The sequence below is a fragment of the Bos taurus genome, chromosome 8 (assembly GCF_002263795.3).
Source record: "Bos taurus isolate L1 Dominette 01449 registration number 42190680 breed Hereford chromosome 8, ARS-UCD2.0, whole genome shotgun sequence".
Lineage (NCBI taxonomy): Eukaryota > Metazoa > Chordata > Mammalia > Artiodactyla > Bovidae > Bos > Bos taurus.
Window position 1 is genome coordinate 45,040,050 of NC_037335.1, and position 25,235 is coordinate 45,065,284.

Here is a 25,235-nt window from a genome sequence, read left to right on the forward strand (position 1 = left end):
AGCCATGAGTCAAACCAGGCCACCTGGCTTTCAGGCATGGAGTCTTCTCACCATGCAGTCATGCTGGCTCCATCTAGTTGAGGAGCAGAAAGCAGTGTGCAGCGGGCTAAGGGCTATGGCACAGAGGATGGAAAAGGAAAAAGAACACCCATCTTTCTGACCTTTGTCTGTGAAAGGAGCATAGCGTTGCCTGCTGTTCTAAGCTGTGGCATCTCCCATGTTAGGTCACCAAGTCTACAGAGATTGTATGTGAATGAGAGCCCCCCTGATGCAGTGCCAGCCATGAAAGCCTAGAGGATATGCTTTATCTTGGAAGAAGTAGTTTTGAGCACGTCTTCAGGATAATGTAGCAGCTGCTTTGACGTTGGCTTTTTTTTTTTTTTTTTTAAACCACATTCCAGTATTATTACTGACTTAAAATAGTCCTTGAGAAAGAAGAGAAAAAATAATCTGGCTCTAAGGATAAAAAAACACTGTGGTATTTCAACTTACTTTCAGTTTTGCATATGTCTGTGAATCCTTCCTGCTTTCTCTTTTTCACAGGTGAGAGAGTAAGGTCTGGCCCAGCTGGATGGGAAAGCACCTGTGTTTGCCTTGCAGCTGTTTTGCAAAGCAAATGCACGGGTACAGGATCCACCAGCAACAGTGAGGTCAGGCCGACAGTCTGGGAAAAAAGCGTGCACCTGAGTGGCATACTAGACTGGTGTCTGTCGTGTTGCAGGATGTTGCACCCTCTTAACACTCACACGTTAAGGTTCTGGCAGATTTATTGATTCCTTTCATTAACGATCCGGGAAGATATGAATAACAACTATTTTGTTCCTAATTGATGCACATCTGCTGTGCACATGACTAAAATCTGTTCCCAGAATTTTTCATTGCACAAGTTTGGGAATTTCATTTAAAATATACGTCTATATATTTATCTTTTTCTTTCTTAACATTTGTTATGGATGGTGACTTTGCCTAAGCCCAAATCCAACTATCATGCTCAGATTTCTACACAATAGGAAGATAACTTATCTCTTTTTTTTTTTTTTTTTTAAGACTTTCACTTGGAAAGTAGAAACCTGGCCTCTTGAGGACAATCTAGACCCTTCAGATATGTTGGCAATCCAATTAAAAAGTATAGAGAAATCTAATCTCTGTCTCAAACTTATTTATAGCTTTTTCTTAGTTAATTCTCTCTAAGTTTTGGCTTGTATGTTTTTTTAATAAACCCAGCCTGATATTTGACCACATAAAGCATTGAAATTGCTTCTTGCTTTGTCCAGCCTGACTTCACATCACTTAAAAAATACGTATGTTCTCTGTGGCCTGTCCTTGAGCAAGAAAGGAGACTACAGGTACAGATAAAGCCATTGTTTGAATAGTGCATTAGACGATTACTGTAAGAAACTTTAAGAAAGATTATTATATAAAGAAAGCTTATTTATAAGCAGAATTAATACTTGGGTACTTTGCAGAGAAAAATGAAACAAATATGACGGTGTCCAGGAGTGCCTTTCAGTTTTCACTCTGGAGGCCTGTGAAATGTGTACATTGTCTTGGAGACTGACTAGAATTTGCTCTTGAAGCCAGGTCACTGCTTTGGGGTTACCAGTGGACACTTGGGGCTGTACAGAGCACAAGGCTGTGATTTTCACCCACTGAACACAGGACTGTTCCCTCAGGCAGATTGCGAGGCCATTATTTTATAACCCATTGGCCAGAATTGCTGTGTCAGCCAACCTTTTCCTGTTGAGCATCCACGCGGTGCTCCTCGGTGCCATGAACCCAGAACTTCTAAAGGAATTGGGACACACCAAAGGGATACTAGCAAGCAGGCTGGAAGTGCAGTCATATTTTCGTTGGCTTTTTATGAATATCTGTTTTCAGAAGTATAACCCCAGGGTGTCTGCTTCCAGCTGACACCTCACATGTGAGCAATGAGTTGTAACCATGATGATAACTAACAATGAACTGAGCACTTTCTTTGTGTTAGGAATTTCTCTAAATTACCTGCATTACCGTATTTAGTTTTCCCAAGCACCCTGTGCAGTAGCTAATGTTATTGCCACCATTTTTACTGAGGAGGAAACTGAAGCCTGGGGAGGTGACGTAATCTACCTAGGGTCACAGAGTTTGTGCACTGTGTTCTGCGTGTCCATCTCCAACATTCGTTCTAAGAAGGGACATGCCAGCACTGATACATGAGAGCAGGAAAACTGGTATCTGCAGACGGTGGTCATTGTGCAGGGTCACATCGTCTCTGGATGGGCACTGTTCCCAAGCCTTTCTTTCAGGATGGTGGGGAATTGGAAAGGCTAAGATCTATCTATGCTTGTTTCTGTCTGAAGAAAGCATCCAGTGTCTGTTAGTGTTTTCTTTTAAGAGGCTGGGTCCTTGGCAACCCTGATGCAGGCCCATCTTCCCCAGCTCTGTGTTGTATTCCAGAGGGGCAAGGCATGGGTGTGCCTCCATAGGGAACCAGCCCGTGGGTCTAAGGCTGCAGCACTGGGTCAGTGGTAAGGAGCTTCTCCTGTCGCCCTTCCTTCTTCCTCCAGTCTTGGAGTCCCTCTTCCTCAGGTTGGGGAAACTGGTTCCACTTTGCTGTCAGGCCAGTTTGTGATATCCTGGCTTAGAAAGTTCCAGGGCCTATACTGCTTAAATAATAAGATTCTACTCTTATCTCTTGCCTGCCTCCTTCTGAAAGTATTCAATTCAGTTTACTGAAAGGTAAATGGTGAGCACTCAGGATTAAGTAATACTTCCAACCCACTTAAAGTTTCCTCATTGCCAACAAAGATACATAAGACCTAGGAATAACCATATTTTCCAAAGGCCATATACGTCATAGTTCACAAAAATGAAAAGTGAAAGTCACTCAGTCGTGTCCAACTCTTTGTGACCCCATGGACAATACAGTCCGTGGAATTCTCCAGGCCAGAATATTGGAGTGCATAGCCTTTCCCTTCTCCAGGGGATCTTCCCAACCCAAGGACTGAACCCAGGTCTCTCTCACTGCAGGTGGATTTTTTACCAGCTGAGCCACAAGGAAAGCCCACAAAAAATAGTTCACAAAGCCTACCATTAAATGGCATCCAGTAAGTGGCAGCCACAAGTATTTGAATCCTCAGACAACAAAGACCCTTCTTTGTTGTTGTTTTAGTATTCAGTCGTGTCCACTTCTTTGTGACCCCATGGAATGTAGCCTGCCAGGCTCCTCTGTCCATGGGATTTCCCAGGCGCAAGATGCTGGAGTGGGTTACCATTTCCTTCTCCAGGAGATCTTCCCAACCCAGGGCTCAAACCTGTGTCGCTTGTATTGGCAGACGGGTTTTTTACCACTGAGCCACCAGGGAAGCCCCGACCATTCTTAAGTATGTCATAAGTGTCTGATCAAAAGCAGTTGACTGAGGGAGAAGGAGAAGTGTAAGATATACACTTAAATTCAAGATATACACTTGAAGTTCAAGTGTGTACAAGTTCGAGATATACACTTGAACAGAATTCAGTGTAATGCATACGTATTCAATCCCTGGTTAAACAATTATCTATAGACTCTGATCTCTGAAGGCATTTCCTAACTAGAGTACAGAGATACATTGTCATGTTGGTTCAGGGGTAGCTATTCGCCATCAGGCTGTTCTTTCTGGGCTGTTTTGATTTCCTGAGCAGCTTTGTGTGAGAAATGCCAGGTGTCAAAAAAATCTGTTGTAGAGGAGAATCATAAACAAACCATTAGGAAAAAAACTTTATCATATAATAGAGAATATCCCATTTTCCTGAACTCCCCCTGAACACTCTTCCTCAGTTGAAGGGTCCTGAGTATCAGACTTACCCATACTCAAGAGCCATGTTGCTGCCCGCCCCACGTCTCGATCATGTCTCCATTTTTTTTCCCCCATCTCCTTTTTCTGGCTACATCCAGCTTACTTTTAATTGCTTCTCTTTCCCACTGTTTGCTGAGTGGATAATTAAACAGTAAGTCCTGTTCTTTGTTGAGACCATACTTTTAAAAAAAGACTTCCTACAGGGAACTGATGGTAACTTTGAAAGATAAGCTTTGAAAAGGGGGCCCCTGAACTTTAGGAAGATGAAAGTTTTGAGAACGGAATTCAGGTAAAAGCCCATTCCAGCTGAGTCTTCATGCTCAGGAGGGTACAGGTTTTTAGAGACCATTGATTGTTGGTTTCTGTCCTCTAGTACTTAAGGTGCTGGAGTTGACCACCTGGGTTCAGATCCCAGCAGTGCCACTTAGGAGCTGTATGATACCGAGCAAATTACTTCCTGTGTGTGCCTCAATTTTTTTCATCTGTGAAACAGAGACAATAATAGCACCTGGCTTAAAGAGTTGTGAGGACTGAATCAAAATGAACCATTTAGCACCTGGACTCATGGGAAGTGTTCAATAAATGCTTAGTAAAACATTCATGGAGTGCTAAAGAAAGATGTACTTACTTTAGATTTGTGTAAAAATATCATATTGGAACCATGGTGACAGTGGTTACTGCATTTGACCTAATAATAACCTCCAATGTTTTTACTTTGATTTTTCCTCTGTCAGCCACCCCCTTGGGAGGGAAGCAGGAGCTGCTTGTCTATGTATCTCTCTGATCCTGGGCAGATGAGAATTATAAGCCATTGGCCTGATGGGCCTCCTGGTTCTTTTTCTTACTCAGGTGCTGGAAAGCTTCAAGATCATGGACTATAGCCTTTTGCTGGGGATCCACATCTTGGACCATACCCTCAAAGAAAAAGAAGAGGAAATTTCCCAAAATGTGCCTGATGCTAAGCGGCCTGGGACGCAAAAGGTTCTCTACTCAACAGCAATGGAATCCATCCAGGGTCCAGGGAAATCGGGAGACGGAATCATCACAGAGAACCCAGACACGTAAGTGCAGCCGTCTGCCCACACACCCCTTGATCACGGCAGACAACGTCACTGGGTAATTAAATGCAATCATATTCCATTCATGGTGTCTCTTTAGGAATAGATTCCTACCTGGCACTAAAATGGATCAGGCCAGCCTAATTTCCTCTCATCCACAGATAACTGGATGAATGGCAGTTTTTTGAGTCATTATGCTTTCACCCACATGGTTTCTTTTTTCAAATGGCTCCATAATTTAACAATGGCTAAAAATGTTTTTATTCCTATTTACTACATATTCAAAACATCCTTCACAAACAGGGGGGATATACTTTGAATTTGAATAAGCATGCATTTAAGCAAATACTTGCTAGAAGTGATGTCTGCAATTCAGAACTTTTTATCTGTGTAAGAGGATTCTGTTGTCCTAGTCCTACATCCTGACAGATGTGATCACTTGGTTCAGCCAGATGTGCAGCATTAGGTTACATGTACAAAGTGCTTATTGACTAACAGAAACAGTTACAACCAAAGAAAATTGTTGAATTGGTTGACTGTACCACGTGTGTGTACTAGCCGAGCAAAAAGACTGAAAGAAAGAAATCATTTTCCTTGACTATAACTGCCTATCTTGTAAGCTTCTTCAACGGTGACTAAACCACAGACATATTTTACTTTTATGAAGGAAATTCATACATACTAAAGTTTTTAATCCTTCCTATAAATCCATCTAATAAGTAATAACTTATGCAGATGAATAAATACAGAGGAAAGATGTTAACAGTAGTTATCTTTGCATCCTTGGAATGGATTCTTTATATATTTTTATATATTTTTTTTCCTTTGTGCTCACCTATATTTTATTTAAAAATTTCACAGTAAACATATAAAAGTGTTGCATTTTTGATGGGCAGTATTTTGAAATACTTTAAAAATTCTTGCTCATGGTTTTAAAGTCAGAATAATTTTTTAATTGAATTCTTCCCATCCAACTCTTCAGAACTGGCAACTGTGGTATTATTCTCCTTCTTGGAAAGTACATCTTTCTTGATTCCCAGGAAGACTTTAGCTGAAGCCAAAAAAAATAAAAAAATAAAGATGAGAGTCCATGATTTTAGAGACTAACCATTTTCATTTACAGTCTATTTATTAGAAATGATTTTTAACTTCCTGTTCACATAAAATGATTTTTCTTTTGCTCTGTTCACAGAATGGGAGGCATTCCAGCTAAAAGCCATAAGGGAGAAAAGCTACTCTTATTTATGGGCATTATTGACATTCTGCAATCATATAGGTAAAAAATTGGGGGGAATAGTCTTTTATTATTTCAAAATAATTCAATGAAAGGTTCTGAGAATTCACCAAATGGGGTTGATTTTACATTCTTACTTTTATTTTTCTGTATGTTTATATTTAGATTAATGAAGAAGTTGGAACATTCCTGGAAAGCTCTTGTTTATGATGGGGTGAGTGATTTATCATGCTCCTTGTGAAACTGGATTATTTTTCTGATTTCTCAGAGACCTTAGTGTATGTCTAGGAAGCTGTGTCACTTGAAAAGGAGAGGAAACAAATATCTTTATAAACTCAGAATCTCAGGCTTAGCAGATCAGTTCAAATCTAAGAATAAAGACAACATAAATGTGAATGGCTCTTCAAATAGAGGCCATCCACGTGGGTGAACAGGTAGAGGCCAGGAAAACAAAATGATGTCTTATTTTGATGTGCAATCTAAAGGACCCAGTTAGGAGATGATGAGAAAAAGCTAAAGGCTTTTCATAGGCACTGGAAAGACCAGTAGGACAGTTGAAGTTCTCCCAAAACTAAGCTTCAGAGGGGGTTGAACCTGAATTTGATGGTGGTCAGCTATAGGCTGGAATCCTGCATTTAAACCATGTTACTAACCATGTGACCCAGACACATTGCTTGCTTCTCATCTCTTAGTGTAGTTTCCCATTTATAGCAGGAAGCTAGTAATAGTACCTGTACCTCAGAATATTTCCCTGGTGGCAGAGTGGTAAAAAATTCACCTCCAAGCAGGAGACGCAGGTTCAGTCCCGGGGTTGGGAAGATCCTCTGGAGGAGGTACAGTATTCTTGCCTGGAAAATTCCACGGACACAGGAGACTGGTGGACTACAGTCCATGGGGTCACAAAGTGTCTGACACAATTTAGTGCGCGCACTGCTACACTCCCTGCCTCATAGGCTGACTTGAGGGTTAAGTTAAATAATGCCCTTTGGTGTTCAACACAATGCATAACACATAATAAGGACATGGGAAGGGAAAACTTTTAAATTGTGTTGGATTTAAATATAACAAAGGTTAACTGATACAAGAATGTCTTTTGCACCCAGAAATGGCATGACTGAAGAAAACAATTATCAAAGAGCAGTCTGTCTACACACACACACACAACTTCCTATCTAGAAGTTAAATGTGAACTTCCTGCTGCTTGACAGAACATTTATGGCCTCAGCCTCACTCAGTTAATAACTCAGAGTGACACTTCCAAAGATTGTATTGGTCAAAGATTTGCTCACATATTTTTTTAAGATGTTAGCAGATGCTTTTCTTTGGAAAAAAAGATAAATTATGGATGCTATTCTTCTCTGTTCCTGGAAAAGAACACTTCGCTGTCTCAGTTCTGAGGAAGACTGGTAATAACCTCTCAGCATGTCAGATCTGCATTGTGTCCACAGGCTAAGGAAATGACCTTTGTCAAAATGCACTTTTAAACAACAGGTTCACAAGTTTGTTTCTGAGAATCAAATTTAGGCTTCTTATTCAAATCAAAGATTCTTTTTTAAGGAAAGGCCAAGATGGAAGGTTAGTTTTTTTCCTTCTAGCTGAGAAAAGTACCAACTACATAATGCCTTGAACATGGAAGGGAGAGAGAGTAAACACTTTGATTCTCCTCCTGTTTATTGACAGTTTCAATTCCCTGTTACCAAATGAGACTTCTGCTCCAAATGGTCTAGTCTCTATTGGTCAGATACTTCTAAGGAGCCCCTACCTTTGTTGAAATAAAATATGTCTTCTGTTTTTCAGTGTCCTTTTTTTTTTTTTTTTTTAAGAAAATCTCTGTGCTGACTATATATTTATGTAATTATAAGCAATAGTTAAGACTTTTTTTTTTCTTTTTACAATTGTGCCTCTCCTTTAAACAACGCTTCCTCATACCAAAAAGAGCCACAGTTTAACCTCTCTTAGAAGGCAAGGGCTGACTCAGTGATCTTACATCTTACGTATTTCTAAATGACTGCACTTGTGAATCCATGTCCACTTCCAGCAGAAACTGACAGAACACTGGGGGGAGTGCATGTCAGACCAGTGGGAAGTTTTCCATCACATCTGCAGGATCACTGATAGTCTAGAGAACATTATCACTTGGCAGAGGATTCCTCCATGCTGTGTCCTTCATAAAACACTGATTACAGAATTCTCTTATGCTTCATGTAACACCCAGTTTCACAGATGAAAAGACTGAGGCACTGAGATACTGTCTTTACCCAGGATCACAGAGCTCTTTAAAATTAGAGCTAACACGAGAACCGGGTCTCTGGATTCTGGTCCAATGTGTATTTCTTCTTCCAAACCCACTGCAGACGATATTATTTAAATATAAATTTTTAGAAGTTTCTCTGTTGGAATCCATGAACCTCAAATCAAAATGGAACACTAAATAAGCAAATTTACTATTTTTAGGAATGTCTATCTCAGATAGCAAATAAGTGACTGCTGAATAAATATATGGAATTAGCTCCTTCATCTGTCTTCTTTCCTGGACTTGTAATAAAATGCCCCCTCAGTCCTAATGACTCCTACCAAGCATGAGAGAATTGAGCTAATGATTTAATTCAATTCAGCTGTATCTAATTAGTAGCTAATCGAACATAACAGGGATCGTCAGTCAGCCTTATCTCCTAGGAATCGTCGTGGTGTTTACATACCTTATTACTGGAAAGTGAAACCAGCAAACTTTTTTTTTTGCTCTCTATCTCAACCTTACATTGGGGTTGTTTTGCTTGTTTATGTCCCAGTTTTGTTCTGACTGAAAGTGATTATGTCTTTGTTCCAGATGACACTTGAGGCACTGGTTGCCTTATATGTTAAAAAGTGGAATTTAAAAGCCCCTCGTGGTGGACAGTGGATCAAGGATTAGCTGTTTGGGTTTATAAAGCAGAGTCTTTGCTATCTCAGCCCTGCCCCTCTTCATTATCTGTTTCGCCATGAGTATCTGGAATCTTTGCTCAGATTGATCCTTGTGCTTTTTGCCCCAGCTCGGCTCCTGTGCACACGCCCACAGGCATCACTCATGTCTGGCTCCTAACATCCATACCTTCTGGTTAAGGACATTGGCTAACAGAAAGCTGGTTGCATAGAGCTTTCTACTGACTCGAAACAAACTGTGTGAGAGGTAAACCTGTGGTACCTGATTTATCTTTTCAGGACACTGTTTCGGTTCATAGACCCAGCTTTTATGCAGACAGATTTCTAAAGTTTATGAATTCCAGAGTTTTCAAGAAAATTCAAGGTAAGATTTTTATGAATTTCTTTTTTTTTTTTACCCTCAGCACTTAATGACTGGCTTCACTTTGTAAGATTTTTATTGAAAGCATTTGAACTATTTATCTCCCCAAAGCAGTAATCAGTAATTGTAGTTAAATATCTTCAGTTTAGTTCAGTTCAGTCGCTGAGTCATGTCCGACTCTGCAACCCCATGAATTGCAGCACACCAGGCCTCCCTGTCCATCACCAACTCCCGGAGTTCACCCAGACTCACGTCCATCGAGTCAGTGATGCCATCCAGCCATCTCATCCTCTGTCGTCCCCTTCTCCTCCTGCCCCCAATCCCTCCCAGCATCAGAGTCTTCCAATGAGTCAACTCTTGGCATGAGGTGGCCAAAGTACTGGAGTTTCAGCTTTAGCATCATTCCTTCCAAAGAAATCCCAGAGCTGATCTCCTTCAGAATGGACTGGTTGGATCTCCTTGCAGTCCAAGGGACTCTCAAGAGTCTTCTCCAACATCACAGTTCAAAAGCATCTGCCAGGTGCTTATTGATGCCATAATCATTAGAGTCCAATTTTGTGCTGGAAAAAATATTAAACCATATAATATATTGGCTAAATACATTATGATATAATTAAATAATGGGATAATATGAAACAAAAATGATGTATTAAAGCACATTTAGTCCTTATAGCTTCATTTACATGTATATAGTTATTGGCCTGCATACCTATACGGACAACAAAATTCTAGTGGGGTATATAAAAATGTAGTTAGTCTCATGGAATATTCTCCAAAATAGACCATATGTGAGTCCTGAAAATATATTTCAATAGATTTTAAAAGATTGAAGTCATGAAAAGTATCTTTTCTGATCACAACAGAATAAATAAAGAGCAAAAACTAGAAAATTCACAAATATGTGAGAATTAACACATGCTCACATATTCAGAAATGTGTGAAAATTAAACAAACAACTACCAATGGATCAAAGAGAAAAGCACAGAAAAATTAGAAAAAACTTAAAGATAAATGGAAATGAACATACACATTCCAAAAAATTATCAGTTCATTTGCTCAATCATGTCTGACTCTGTGCAACCCCATAGACTGCAGCACGCCAGCCTTCCCTGTCCATCACCAACTCCTGGAGCTTACTCATGTCCATTGAGTCGGTGATGCCATCCAACCATCTCATCCTCTGTCGTCCCCTTCTCCTCCTGCCCTCAATCTTTCCCAGCATCAGGGTCTTTTCCAATGATTCAGTTCTTCGAATCAGGTGGCCAAGGTTTTGGAGTTTCAGCATCAGCATCAGTCCTTCCAATGAATATTCAGGACTGATTTCCTTTAGGATGGACTGGCTGGATCTCCTTGCAGTCCAAGGGACTCTCAAGAGTCTTCTCCAACACCACAGTTCAAAAGCATCAATTCTTTAGTCCTCAGCTTTCTTTATAGTCCAATTCTCACATCCACACATGACTACTGGAAAAACCATACTTTGACCAGACAAACCTTTGTTGGCAAAGTAATGTCTCTGCTGTTTAATATGGTGTCTAGGTTTGTCATGGCTTTTCTTAAGGAGTGTCTTTTAATTTCATGGCTGCAATCACCATCTGCAGGGAGTTTGGAGCCCAAGAAAATCAACTCTGTGCTGTTTCCATTATTTCCCCATCTATTTTCCATGAAGTGATGGGACTGGATGCCATGATCTTAGTTTTTTTGAATGTTGAGTTTTAAGCCAGCTTTTGCACTTTCCAAAAACTTACAGGATGCTGCAAAGTCAGTGCTGGGAGGGAAATATATAGCTATAAATGCCTACATTCAAAAAGAAGAAAGATCACAAATCAGTACCCTAACTTTAAACCATAAGGAATTAAAAAAGGAAGATCAGACTAAACCCAAAGTTAACAATGGCTATTCTGACCCATGAAGTTGTGTGTTATTTTCTTTTTCTTTACATCAATATTTATTAAATTTTCTACAACAGGTGTGTATAATTTATGTAGAAATGTTTTTAACTGTATTAAAAGAAAAAAAAATATTGTTCCTTATGTTATCATTTAGGTATTTTGTGGTCCAATTTAGTAACGATTTAAAGTGAAAGTCACTCAGTCGTGTCTGACTGTTTGCGACTCCATGGACTATACAGTGCATGGAATTCTCCAGACCAGAATACTGGAGTGGGTAGCCATTCCACTCCTTCTCCGGGAGATCTTCCCAACCCAAGGATTGAATCCAGGTCCCCCTCATTGCAGGCGGAATCTTTACCAGCTGAGCTACCAGGGAAGCCCCATAACAATTTAGCCATACACAAAAAGCTGAAAAAGTGGAAAATTCATATTTTTTATTTATATAAGACAGATTTTTAAAATAATATTTGTTGGAGTTCTTTGTTAATGAAAGTGAAGCACTTTCTTTTTTAAGCTTTTTCCCCCTAAAGTTACATATAGCATTCACATAATGTTACATATAACATTATGTAAGTTTAAGGTGTAATGACGTGATGATGTTACATATAACATTTACATGTTACATATAGCATTTTCCCATAATGTTACATATAGCATTATGTAAATTTAAGGTATAAAATGTGATGGTATGATACATATATATATTGCAAGATGATTATCACAGTTACGTTACTTTGTACCTTCACCATCCTATATAATTACCAATTGTGATTGTGTATGTGTATCATGAGAATATTTAAGACCTACCCTCCTAGCATCTTTCCAGTGGATAAGACAGAATTATTAACTGTAGTCACCTTGCTGTATTTTAGATTTCTAAGACTTATTCATCTTATGAAATGCAAGTTGGTGCTCTTTGACCAATATATCCCCATTTCACCCACCTGTCAGCCCCAAGTAACAATTCTTCTACTCTCTGTGTCTATGAATTCAGCTTCTTTAGCACATGTAAATGAGATCATACAGTATTTGTCTTTCTCTTTCTGGCTTATTTCACTTAACATAATGCTGTCATGGTCCATCTATATTGTCACAAGTGACACAATTTCCTAATTTTTAACAGCTGAATAATATTCATATATGTGTCAGTTTTTTTATCCATTCATCTGTCAGTGGACATTTGGGTTGTTTCCATGTCTTGGCTATTGGAAATAATGCCTCACATACAGTGGAAATGCAGATCTCTCTTTGAGATGGTGATTTCATTTCCTTCAGATACATACCCAGAAGTGGGGAATGCTAGATCATATGATAGTTCTATTTTTAACTTTTTGAGGTGTCTCCATACTGTTTTCATAGTGGCTGATCAATTTACGTTACCATCAACAGTGTATCAGGGTTCCCTTTTCTCCATATCCTGGCAATGCTTGTTATTTGTTGTATTTTTGATAATAGCCATTCTGACAGGTATTATTAGGTGATTATGGTTTTGATTTGCATTTCCATAATGATTGGTAATGTTACATATCTTTTCATGCACCTGTTGGCCATCGGTATGTCTTCTTTGAAAAATGTCTATTCAGGACTTTTTTTTTTTTTTTTGCCCATTTTTAAATCAGATTATTTGATTTTTTGCTATTGGATTGTATGAATTGTTTATATATTGTGAATATTAACCCCTTATTTGGAACATGGTTTGCAAATATTTTCTCCCATTCTGTAGGCTGCCTCTTCATTTTATTGACTGTTTCTTTTGTTTTATAGATGCTTTTTAATTTAAGGTAGTCCCACTTGTTTATTTTGCTTTTGTTGCTCATGCTTTTTTGTGTGATATCCAAAAAGTTATTCCCAAGACCATTGTCAAGGAACTTTCCCCTATGTTTTCTTATGCTATTGTTAGTTTCAGGTTTTATATTTAAGTCTTTAACCTGACCCGTGCCAATGTAAAAATATTAGAAAATGGAAAAGAATGCCAAGAAAACTGTGAAAATTATTTAATATCCCACTACCTAGAGATATCCACAGCAAATATTTTTTCCTCCAGTTTTATTGAGCTGTAGTGAACATATAACACTGTTTAAGATGTGCAGCATGATTTGACTTTCAAGAGTCTTCTCCAACACCACAGTTCAAATGCATCAATTCTTCGGCGCTCAGCTTTCTTCACAGTCCAACTCTCATATCCATACATGACCACTGGAAAAACCATAGCCTTGACTAGATGGACCTTGGTTGGCAAAGTAATGTCTCTACTTTTGAATATGCTATCTAGGTTGGTCATAACTTTCCTTCCAAGGAGTAAGCGTCTTTTAATTTCATGGCTGCAGTCACCATCTGCAGTGATTTTGGAGCCCCAAAAAATAAAGTCTGACACTATTTCCACTGTTTACCCATCTATTTGCCATGAAGTGATGGGACCAGATGCCATGATCTTCGTTTTCTGAATGTTGAGCTTTAAGCCAACTTTTTCACTCTCCTCTTTCACTTTCATCAAGAGGCTTTTTAGTTCCTCTTCACTTTCTGCCATAAGGGTGGTGTTATCTCATATCTAAGGTTATTGATATTTCTCCCAGCAATCTTGATTCCAGCTTGTGCTTCTTCCAGCCCAGTGTTTCTCATGATGTACTCTGCATATAAGTTAAATAAGCAGGGTGACAGTACACAGCCTTGATGTACTTCTTTTCCTATTTGGAACCAGTCTATTGTTCCATGTCCAGTTCTAACTGTTGCTTCCTGACCTGCATATAGGTTTCTCAAGAGGCAGGTCAGGTAGTCTGGTATGCCCATCTCTTTCAGAATTTTCCACAGTTTATTGTGATCCACACAGTCAAAGGACTTGGCATAGTCAGTAAAGCAGAAATAGATGTTTTTCTGGAACTCTCTTGCTTTTTCCATGATCCAGTGGATGTTGGCAATTTGAACTCTGGTTCCTCTGCTGTGGTAGTTAATGGAGAACCCCAAGACAGTTTGTGCCAAGGGGGACCTTCCTGGCTTGATGCTGCCCATGCCCCCATCCCTGTGGGTGAGGCCCTGCCAGCCCTTGCCACCACAGGTGACCCTCCAACACTGGCAGGTAGTTTTGGTTCAGTCATCTGTGGGGTCACTGCTCCTTCCCTCTGAGTCTTGGTGCACAGAAGATTTTGACTGTGTCTCCAAGACTGTAGTCTCTGTTTCCCCCAGTGCTGTGGAAGTCCTATAATCAAGTTCTTTTGGCCTTCAAGGCCAGATTCCCTGGGGATTCCAAGTCCCTTTGTCAGATCCCTAGGCTGGGAAGCCTGACACGGGGTTCTGAACTTTCAGAAGTGGGAACGCTTCTTTGGTATTATTGTTCTCCATTTTGTGGTTTACCCACCTAGCAGGTATAGGATGTTACTTTATCATGATTGCACCCCTCCTACAGTCTCTCTTTGGTTTCTTCTTTGTCTTTGGACGTGGAGTCTTTTTTTGGTGGGTTCCAGCATCCTCCTGTCGACAGTTGTTCAACATCTAGTTGCAATTTTGGTGTTCTGGCAGGAGGAGGTGAGCGTACATCCTTCTGCTCCACCATCTTGAACTGGAAGGTTGCCCACTTTTCAGTTGGGTTGTTTGTTTTCCTGGTATTGACTTGCATGAGCTACTTGTGTATTTTTGGAAATTAAGCCTTTGTTGGTTCACTTGCTAGTATTTTCTCCCATTCTGAGGATTGTCTTTTCACTTTGCTTATAGTTTCCTTTGCAGTGAAAATGCTTTTAAGTTTAATTAGGTCCTCTTGTTTATTTTGTTTTAGTACCATTACTCTAGGAAGTGGGGCCATAGAGGATCTTGCTGTGATTTGTGTCAGAGTGTTCTACCTATGTTTTCCTCTAAGAGCTTTAAAGTTTCTGGTCTTACATTTAGATCTTTAATCCATTTTGAGTTTCTCTTTGTATATGGGGTTAGGAAGTGTTCTAATTTCATTCTTTTACACTCAGCTGTCCAGTTTTCCCAGCAGCACTGATTGAAGAGACTGTCTTTGCCTCATTGTCTATTCTTACCTCCTTTGTCAAAGATAACGTGCCCGTAGGTGCATGGGTTTATCTCTAGGCTTTCCATGTAGTTCCATTAGTCTATATTTCTGTTTTTGTGGCAGTACCATACTGTCTTGATGACTGCAGCTTTGTAGTATAGTCTGAAATCAGAAAGGTTGAGTCCTCCAGCTCCATTCTTCCTTCTCAAGTTTGCTGTGGATATTCAGGGTCTTTTATGTTTCCATACAAATTGTGAAATTTTCCGCTAGTTCTGTGAAAAATGCCATTGGTAATTTGATAGGGATCACACTGAATCTGTAGATTGTGTTTTGTAGTATAGTCATTTTCACAATATTGCTTCTTCCAACCCAGGAGCATGGAATATCTCTCTATTTATGTCATCTTAGATTTCTTTCATCAGTGTCTTATAGTTTTCTGTATACAGTTCTTTTGTTTCCTTAGTTGGGTCTGTTCCTAGGTATTTTATTCTCTTTCCCTAGAAGTTTTGACTGCCTTCATCTAATTCCCCCTCCTCCCAACCTCACCCCCAGTCTCTGATAGCCACAGATCTGATCTCTTTTTCTACAAGTTTGTTTGTTTTTGAAGTATAATTGATCTACAAAACTATGTTAGTTCCTGTTATGCAGCATAGAGATTTGATATTTTTATACATTTCAAACTGATCATCACAATAAGTCTCCTTATAATATGTCACAATGCAAAGATATCACATAATAATTGACTGTTCCCCACACGGTACATTTCATAACTGTGGCTCATTTATTTTGCAACCAGAAGTTTATACCTCTTAATCTTTCTCACCTATTTGCCCCACCACTACCACTACCTGAAATATCTGTATTTATCTTTCTTTGTCTGACTGATTTCACTTAGCAGAATACCCTCTCAATCTATCCATGAGGTCACCAATGGCAAGATTTCATTCTTTATTATGGATGAGCAATATTCCTGTGTGTGAGAGAGAGAGAGATCGATCTTTATCCACTCATGTATTGATGGGTGGGCACATAGGTTGCTTCCATATTTTGACTGATGTAAATAATGCTACAATGAATATAAAGGTGCATATATCCTTTCTAATTAGTGCTTTGTTTTCTTTGGATGAATATCCCGCAGTGGAATTGTTGGATATGGTAGTTCTGTTTTTAACTTTTTGAGGAATCCCCATACTGTTTTCCATAGTGGCTGATCATTTTACCTTCCCACCAACAGTACCCAAGGCTTCCCTTTATTCCATATCTTCACCAACACTTGTTACTTGTTGTCTTTCTGATAATAGCCATTCTGGTTGGCAGCTATATGTCATCTTTGGGAAAATGTCTGTTCAGATCCTCCACACTAATATTTTGACATTCTTCCTACCCATCTTTATTTCTGTACTTTGTGTATTTATACAAAGGTAGTGGCACAGTGGTGTACAGTTTTATGTCTGTGTCCTCTGTTTTTTACATGAGTAGTTTCCCATATCCTTGTATATTGAACAAAGAAGCTGTTTACAATTATGATACAACATTAAAATTATATGGGTATGCCGTGATCTGTTTAATAATTCTGTCATTATTGGGCATTTACATTATTTCTCCCTTTTCTAATTAGTATTTTTATGAGCATCATTTTAGATAAATATTGTTTCCAAGCTTATGATTATTTCTTTAGGATAGATTCCAAGAGAAGTACCGAGTGTTTAAAATGCACATTATTGCACAGAATGATTATGCCATTCTAGACTTCCACAAGTGCCTTTAGCCAGAATTATTCTTTTTTAATTATGCTACTCTGATAAGGAAAAAATGTTATCTGATTGTTTTATTTTGCCTGTCTTAAGTACTGGTAAAGTTCAACCATTATTCATGTTTATTAGCCATTTTAGTTCCTGTGAGAATTGAGCTTCAAAATATTTGTTCATTTATATTAGTGTTTACTATTTATCCAAGTGATTTGTGTGAACTCTACATACTAAATATATCAGTCCCTTTTTCTAAACCTTATTTCATTCTAAGAAAAACTTTTATTTCACATTTGACTATCTCAGTGGTATCTTAAAATTGGTCTAAAATCGAGACCACTACAAATTAAATTCTCTGATTGTCTTTTCTGCCTAAGATAGAGCATAACATAGTATTTATTCAGCCTGAAATCCTGTCTGAACACCAACTTATGGTTCAGATTTTCTTCCTCTCTTCACCCTTTGCTGTGGTTAAAAACATGCATTTCTTTGTGGCCCCTGGTAGATTTATGGAGGAGATAGTCCTTGGGACCCCAGCTTCAGTGAGTCTCCTCCATGAGATTCCCCATCTTCAGAGCTTTTGCTTTCTTAACAGTGTATAAATTCATGGTACAGTCAGTGGCATCCTCAATTCCATGACATATAGTGTGAGTTGTGAATCTTTCTAATTTGTATAGTTTATCATGTTTTTAATATTACAGGTCTTTTACTCCTCAGGTGGCCAGATCTATTTTTTTCTCATTTTTCTCTACATTTTATAACATCTCTATTCAGATATAATTCACATACTGGGAAATTCACCTTTCCAAAGTATGTGATTTGGTGATTCTTAAAATATTCACAAAGTTGTGAAAATATTACCACTATCTAATTTTAGAACATTTTCATTACTTCTAAAAGAAACTTACATACCCATTAGCAGTTGCTTTTCATTCCTTCCTTTTCCTAGCCCCTGGCAACTACTCATTTATTTTCTCTCTCTGGATTTGCATATTATGGATATGTCATATGGATGGAAGTAACCAATATGTGGCCTTTTGTGTTTGGTCTTTTCACTTAACATGATGTTTTCAAAATTTAGTCATCTTATAGTACTTTACTTTTTTATTGCTGAATAATATTCCATTGTATGGAAAAAATACATTTTGTTTATTGATTCACTGGTTGATGGATAATTGTGTTGTTTACATTTTTGGCTATTATGCTGCTATGAAAATTCATACACAAGATTTCTGTGGACATAAGTTTTCATTTCTCTTGGTATATACCTAGGAGTGGAATTGGTAGGTCAGATGGTAATTCTATTTAACATTTTGAGGGACTGCCAAACTCTTCTAAAGCAGCTACACAATTTTGCAGTCTCACTAGCAATGTATGAGAGATCCAGTTTTCCGCATCCTCACCGATGTTTGTTACTGTCTTTTTAATTTTAGACATCCTAGTGAGTATAAAGTAGTATCTCAATGTGGTTTAGATTTGTATTTTTCTAATGACTGATGATATTCAACATCTTTTTTTGTGCTTATTGAGTATTTATATCTTCCTTGGAGAAATTTCTATTCAAATACTTTGCCTATTTTTAGTTATTTGTCTTTTTATTGTTAAGTTATAGAGAGTTCTTTATATATTCTTGACAGGAGTTTCTGTTAACAGATATATTATTTACAGATGTTGATTTAATTTATACTAGATGGTGTGAGGTAGGGTCCTGCTTCATTCTTTTGCATATGGATATCCAGTTGTCCTAGCATCATTTTTTGAATGGCCTGTTCTTTCCCCCATTGGATTATCTTGGTTTCCTTGTTGAAAATCAGTTGTCCACAAATTAGGACTAATTTCTGGATTGCCCTCAGGGTGCTCAAGAACCTGCCACACATCCCGAGTCCACACATCACTGAAGGCCACCACAATTTACTCAGTTATCCAGACCAGACATGTTGGCATCAAGCTTTGTAAAGGCTTAACCACTGACTTGCAGTCACTCACCAATACCTAGTTGTACCTAGAAATAGCAAGTGTCCATTGCTTCTTCCACGATGCCTTTCCTGTTTTAACTGTGTTTCTTGTGATTTGGATTTGTTTTGTTTGTTTTTGCATAAAGTTGTGGCCCTCACATTGCTTTCTTAGCTCCAGTCATAGCCACCTTGTACTACTTTACTTTGTACTGCTGAATAATATTCCACTGTATGGATATAACCCATCCAATCCAGTGTCACCCCACCCCAGCCTCAGGGATCAATTTAATCGCCTCTTGCTGATTTCCATGCTTAAAAAGAAAACCCTCTCATGTTTCAGAAGTTTTTTTCTTGTTAAGAACTTCAATGTATTACCTAGTATGCAAAATCCTTAACTCTGCTTCTGAGTCCCAGTGTGAGGCGGCCTCTCTCTCCCTCCCCTGTGATTTCCCTCCCACATTCCATGCTCTACCCTATCCTCTAGGCTCCAGCAGCTCTGAGCACCCTACAGTTACCCCTACATTCAAGGCTACCTATACATCTGTACAGCCCTTGTCCCTTTGCCTGTAACAATCTCCATCCTTTCCTGGTCTTCCTTCACTTCTCAACTCAGACAATGCTTCTTTCATAGAACTTACTATACTTTGCCATAGTGAGCTATTTCCTCACTTGACTTTGCATACCTGAAAAGTGGGGACTGTGTTTGGTTCTCATATATATTCCCAGACCCTAGCACATTTCCTGGCACATTGTAACCAATCATTATTTGATGAATAATTGAATGAATGAATGGAATTTAATTTAAAGTACTTAGGGTAGCAATTTAATTAGTAATGTTGACACTTTAAAATGCAACTTCAACATCTTTTATCAACTATGATTAAGTTAAAGCTCTTAGTTCCTACAGGCATACTTGCTTTGTAGGTGAAAACTTCCCCTCGCTACCCCTAACCTCAAGAAAACAGTACCTGGTCTTCAGGTTTCTTTTTTTTAATCAAAATTTTTAATCTTCTTAAATCCATTTATCCCACCCCAGAATTGAGTCCTGCTGTCAATGTAATAATGTTTACAAAATCCAATAATACTTTCTGGAAATATTAGTCACTGTAATGTTGAAACCTCACTGAAATTCTCTACCCAGATAATGTGTCTAAAGTACTAAAACTTAAGTTTTCTGGAAGGAGTAGAATAATACATTAATTAGTTAAAAATCAACTGTCCTAAAATTTTGGAATAGTTAATTTATTCAGCCAACATGTGAGCACATATTATATACCTAGCATTATGCTAAACATTAATAAAAGCTTTTTTTGAAAAAAATTAATTCCATTGGTAATTTCATAGCCTGTTTCGGGTCAGGGATTGGAACATGAAACAGATTTATAATGTAATAAAGCAGCTGTTAGTCGAGTTTTTGCACAGGCTACTGTAGGTACACAGAGAGAAATAAAATTGATCTTCCCCAAAAGAACTTAACAATGACAAGAATATTTAAGTCCTAAAATGCAAGCCAGCATTTCAAGTTAGAGGCAAGAAAGACATCTCATGTAGGAGGAGCAGCATGTACAAAGGCCCAGGGGTAGGAATGAACAGAAGAGTTTCAGGGGTGGCAGATGGGTGAGCTAAAGACAAATTCAGGAGTTTCTATGGCACAAAAGAAAGTAACCAGCCAAAACCATCCTTTGAGATTCTCCCATCAAAACGAGTCCCTGAGGTATTCAATTTCTGCAAGAGTCAAGTCCTTATCCACTGAGAGAGTCTCAGATAATTCCTTTAAGGAAGAGTCACCATTTACGACAAAAGTAAAGGCTTTCTTTAGGTGCTGTGTGGCCCTTGCAGGAATTTGTTTGGGGTCTTCTCTGCTCCACATTGTATGTATGCTGATAATGAGCCAAGAGTTATTTCTTTACTGGGGCTCTTGGCTTTTGGTCCATTATAAGTCACAAGTACAGACCGTTCTCTGAGCATCTTCCCCTCACTCACCCTTCCATGTCGCTGCCAGCACTCTTCTGATCCTAGCTCTCCCTCAGTTTAGGAAATGAGCATTGGCCTAGAACAATGCAAGTCTCAAATCTTTTGGTCTCAGGGCCACATTACATTATTAAAAATGACTTAGGACCCCAAAGATCCTTTATTCACGTTTATCTAAATTTATTTAAATATCTATATTTAACCTATTAGAAATTCAAATTGAGGGAAATTTTAAATATTCATTAATTCTTATAAGATAAAAGCAAAAAATTGCATGTCAACATAAGTCAATATTAACAAAAAAGTAATTTTGAAAAGTAATTGTATTAATAAATAATAAATAATTGTAAATTATTGTATGAGAATAAATAATTGTATGAGAAAAGTGGCATTATTTTATATTTTTTCAAATCCCTAATTCCAGCTTAATAGAAGACATCTAGATTCTCATGTCTACTTCTGAATTCAATCCATGATTATAACCACAGGTCATGTAGAAAACTAGGGAGAGAATATGAGTGAGAAAAATAACTTATTGATATTATTAAGAAAATTGTTTTAGCATCACAGACCTTCTAAGAGAATTTCAGGGGTTCCTAGCAGTCCCTGAACCACACTGAGATCTTCTGACTTAGAAATTTTAAAATACAGTTGACCCTTGAATATCAATGGGAGGATTGGTTAGGAGCACCAACCCCCTGCACGATTAAAAATTCCTGTGTAACTTAGTCGGCCTCCTTCTGTGTGCTTCCTCAGCATCTGATGATTTAACCAACCCCAGATTATGTGAAACTGTTGTATTTAGTATTGAATTCAAACCAGTGTTGTTCAAGAGTCAACTCTGCTATATTGAAAGATGAGAGATGAAGGTTTACAAAAGTTAGCAGATAGAATGTTAAAGCAAAAGTCAGCATATGGATAATTACTTCAAGCAAGTGTGACCACTGTTTTGATGGGATAATGAGTTTAAAAAAATGTGACTTACTTGTTCCACTTATTTACCATTAAAATCCATTTCAATCAGTCTTTAAACATTCAAAATCTTCCTCCTCAAAGAAAAACAAACTCTAGTTTTATCTTTCCCACCCCTCACTTTAATCAGAAGATAGAATGCCAAAGAGCTAGGAAGTGAACCACCAATTAAACAACTTCAAAGAAAGACACCTGGAGTTTCATGCTTTCTAGCTCTGGACCTTGAGCAGGTCACAACTTTTCTACTCTCAGTTTCTAGACCCATAAAAGGGCTTACCTCCCTCACATGACCATCTGGATAATTTGAGATGTGGAATGTTAGTGTTGGCTTCCAAACTCTCAAGCCCTCTACACATGTTATTGATTATAATTATGTTATTATTATTATAATACTACTCATGGGACACATAAACCTCCCCTTCTCTTTAAGTGGAGAGATTGCCGTCGATGCTTTCCTCATTTGTGTGTCCCAAAGCCCTTCTCCAGCTAAGTTCTTGCAAGCCGCCGATGGGAAGGCCCCTGATGAGCTGTATAATCTAAGCTCTGAGATTCCCAAGGCCAAACACAATCAGTCTAATGCATCAGCTGTCAGGTTACCCCTACATGCAAACCTCCAAAGGAAGAGAGACACTGCCAAGACCAAGTTCAGGGAGAAGTATAAGCAGGCTTCAGGTAGGTAGGCTTCCTCAATGCTCTCACAATGTTCAGACAAGAAGAATAATTAAAGAGAATATAAATGAAGATGGTCTGGCTGCAGCTGAAGCAGCTCCCATTGACATATCAAAAGTAAAGTCACAGCCTTCAGTGAGCATGATTGATGGTGAAGTACACTTGCCTTGGTACAGGTTTCCAACACACTTCAGAAGTCATAGAATGCTGTTTGGACAAAGATCAGGAGTGAATAATACATCTAATGTAACCATGACCTAGAAAAGACTGAAAGGGTCGGAAATTTGAGTGGAAAGTCACTCAAAGAAAAAAAGCAAACCAGAAGTAACTTGGCTAAATCGGGTATCATAAGTATAAGATTAAACATTGGCATGTTTAGAAATGCCCAGTCCCAAGTTAATAAAACTGGGGTCATGAGAATTCTCCTTACTTTACCATCTGCGTTTATCAACCCACTCAGCCTCCTCAGCACTAGAAAAACATTGCTCAGAGGAGGAAAAATAATTCTTTAGCAATAAACATTTGAATTTCACCTCAAGTAAGACTACATTTCAAAATCTGAAAAGACAGCTCAACCCGGATTTATTCTAAGACATTTTGATTTAAGTCACTTTGGATAAATAATATTGTCTCCCTTTCCATGTGTATGTAAAACAAAGCTCCTTGCATCCTACTCAGATAATGACTAAAATGTTAATAAGTCATGAGTAAAATTTTAATTAAAAATATTATTAATGTGGTTTTACAATAATTATCTATTTTTTTCTTTTTCTAGCTTTGAAGGCGTCACCTTCTAAGAAACGGTGCAACTCCATCGCCGCCCTGAAGGCAACCTCACAGGAGATTGTGTCCTCAATTAGCCAGGAATGGAAGGATGAGAAGCATGATTTGCTGACTGAAGGGCAGAGTTTTAGCAGCCTTGATGAAGAAGGTAAAGACACAGAACTTAAACCACAAGAATTTTTTCTTTCTTTTCTTGTTTTTTTTATTCATACAAGTATTGTAAACTCACAGTAGAAAAATTAGAAAATAGTTTCTCTAAGAAACAAAGTCTCTTAACTGACATTTTTTTTTTTTTTTACATCAGAGAAGTACTGTGCAGGTGTCTTAACAAGGTTTGCAGGGAGGCACATGTCACGCAGCATCATGAACACCCAATCATCACACTCATAAACTACAAAAGGATCTTCTTAACTGATTTTTTAAAAGATATTTATAGTATGACACAGTTAACGTAAAATTTTTGAAACACATAAACAATCCCGTATTGGTTTATGGTAAAAAAAATAATAATAATTAGAACATACTAAAATATTCAGAAACAAAGATCTATAATCCCACTACCTGAAGGTACCAAATCTGAAGGTTTTGATATTTTCACTAGTAGACCTTGGTCTGTGCTTTTATATATATATTTTTTTTTTCAAACACACATAGACATTATATACATATATGAGGCAGGAAGAAAAGGGGACAACAGAGGATCAGATGATTGGATGGCATCACAGACTCTATGGACATGAGTTTGAGCAAGCTCCGGGAGTTGGTGATGGACAGGGAAGCCTGGCGTGCCACAGTACATGGGGTTGCAAAGAGTCAGACACGACTGCGCAACTGAACTGACCAACAGCATAGCAGTGAATGACCAATTTATTTTGGTCCTTTTTAATGAGTTTAATAGAAGTTTTATAATTTTCTCCTGGCATGTCATGTTCCTACCTTTTGTTAGATTTATTTCTCAAATCGTTGTAGAGATAAAGACAGATATGTGTTTTCTGTCTTTTCAGATAATGTATCTTTAAGATTTGGTTTTTCTGGCTATTTGTTGCTACTGCATAGACCTCACATCTTTCTTACTTGCTGACTAGGGCTTCTGGTACAATGATAAATAGAAGTAGTGCTTGTGGGCAGCCTTGCCTCATCCTGATTTTAAAGGGAATTCTAATGTTTCACTTCTGAGAAAGTAGTTTGATGTATCAGATACCCATAGCCAAGTCAAGGAAGTTCCTTTTTATTCCTGGTTTCTAAAATTTTTATCAAGAATGAGTGTTGCATTTTATCAAATGTTTTTCTCTATCTATTGAGTTAATCATTTGGATTTTCTCTTCTAATCCTATAAGAGGAAGTAACATTTTAGATTTTATTATCAGTTTATTCTTTTGGGAATCCCAGCATTTCCTGAAAGTTTCTTTTACTTCCTGTAGAATATTAGATCTCTCCTTGGGGTTTTATTTTCCTCAAGAGTCTTTAAAATAGCGTGTTCATCCTTGGCCCTTTTGCAGCACTTATCCATATGTGCCAAGTTGGATTTCTTTAACTTTTACCCAGATTTAGCAATTTCGACAAGAGTTACTGAATTGCCCTTGCTCCTCACTCTGAGTTAATGGCTCCAGTTTCTGACATCCATGCTCTTTCCCTAGCTTCCCTGTGTTGGTATCTCCCTACCACACTGCTTAATTCTCTAGAATTAACTCATTTTTAAACTGTGACAAACTTTCAGATAGTGTGCTCAATATGGCTTCTGTCAGCTATACTCATTTAAACATGTATATATTGCTTCTCAAGTGTAAGCTATGAGTCCAGTTGTTAATCTAAGGGGATAAGTATAATAAATACACTACATAGCATTTAGAAAGTCTGGAAACATAGGAAGCAGTGC

The 25,235-nt window shown here is 38.1% G+C and overlaps 1 protein-coding gene and 1 non-coding gene across 8 annotated transcripts in view; one reads left to right on the plus strand and one right to left on the minus strand.

Annotated features, from left to right (window-relative positions):
• Positions 1–25,235, plus strand: part of PIP5K1B (phosphatidylinositol-4-phosphate 5-kinase type 1 beta) — a 346,077-nt gene that overhangs the window by 231,891 nt on the left and 88,951 nt on the right. For all 7 annotated transcript variants that reach the window (XM_015472494.3, XM_015472493.3, XM_002689633.6 and 4 more), the window contains 5 exons: positions 4,665–4,876; positions 6,066–6,149; positions 6,273–6,321; positions 9,306–9,390; positions 23,352–23,507. In XM_015472494.3, coding sequence (XP_015327980.1) covers positions 4,665–4,876; positions 6,066–6,149; positions 6,273–6,321; positions 9,306–9,390; positions 23,352–23,507 — 586 coding nt within the window. The remainder of the gene's footprint in view (positions 1–4,664; positions 4,877–6,065; positions 6,150–6,272; positions 6,322–9,305; positions 9,391–23,351; positions 23,508–25,235) is intronic.
• Positions 23,658–23,762, minus strand: LOC112447933 (small nucleolar RNA U13). Its single transcript, XR_003036198.1, has one exon. It is a non-coding gene; the product is annotated as a small nucleolar RNA U13 (small nucleolar RNA).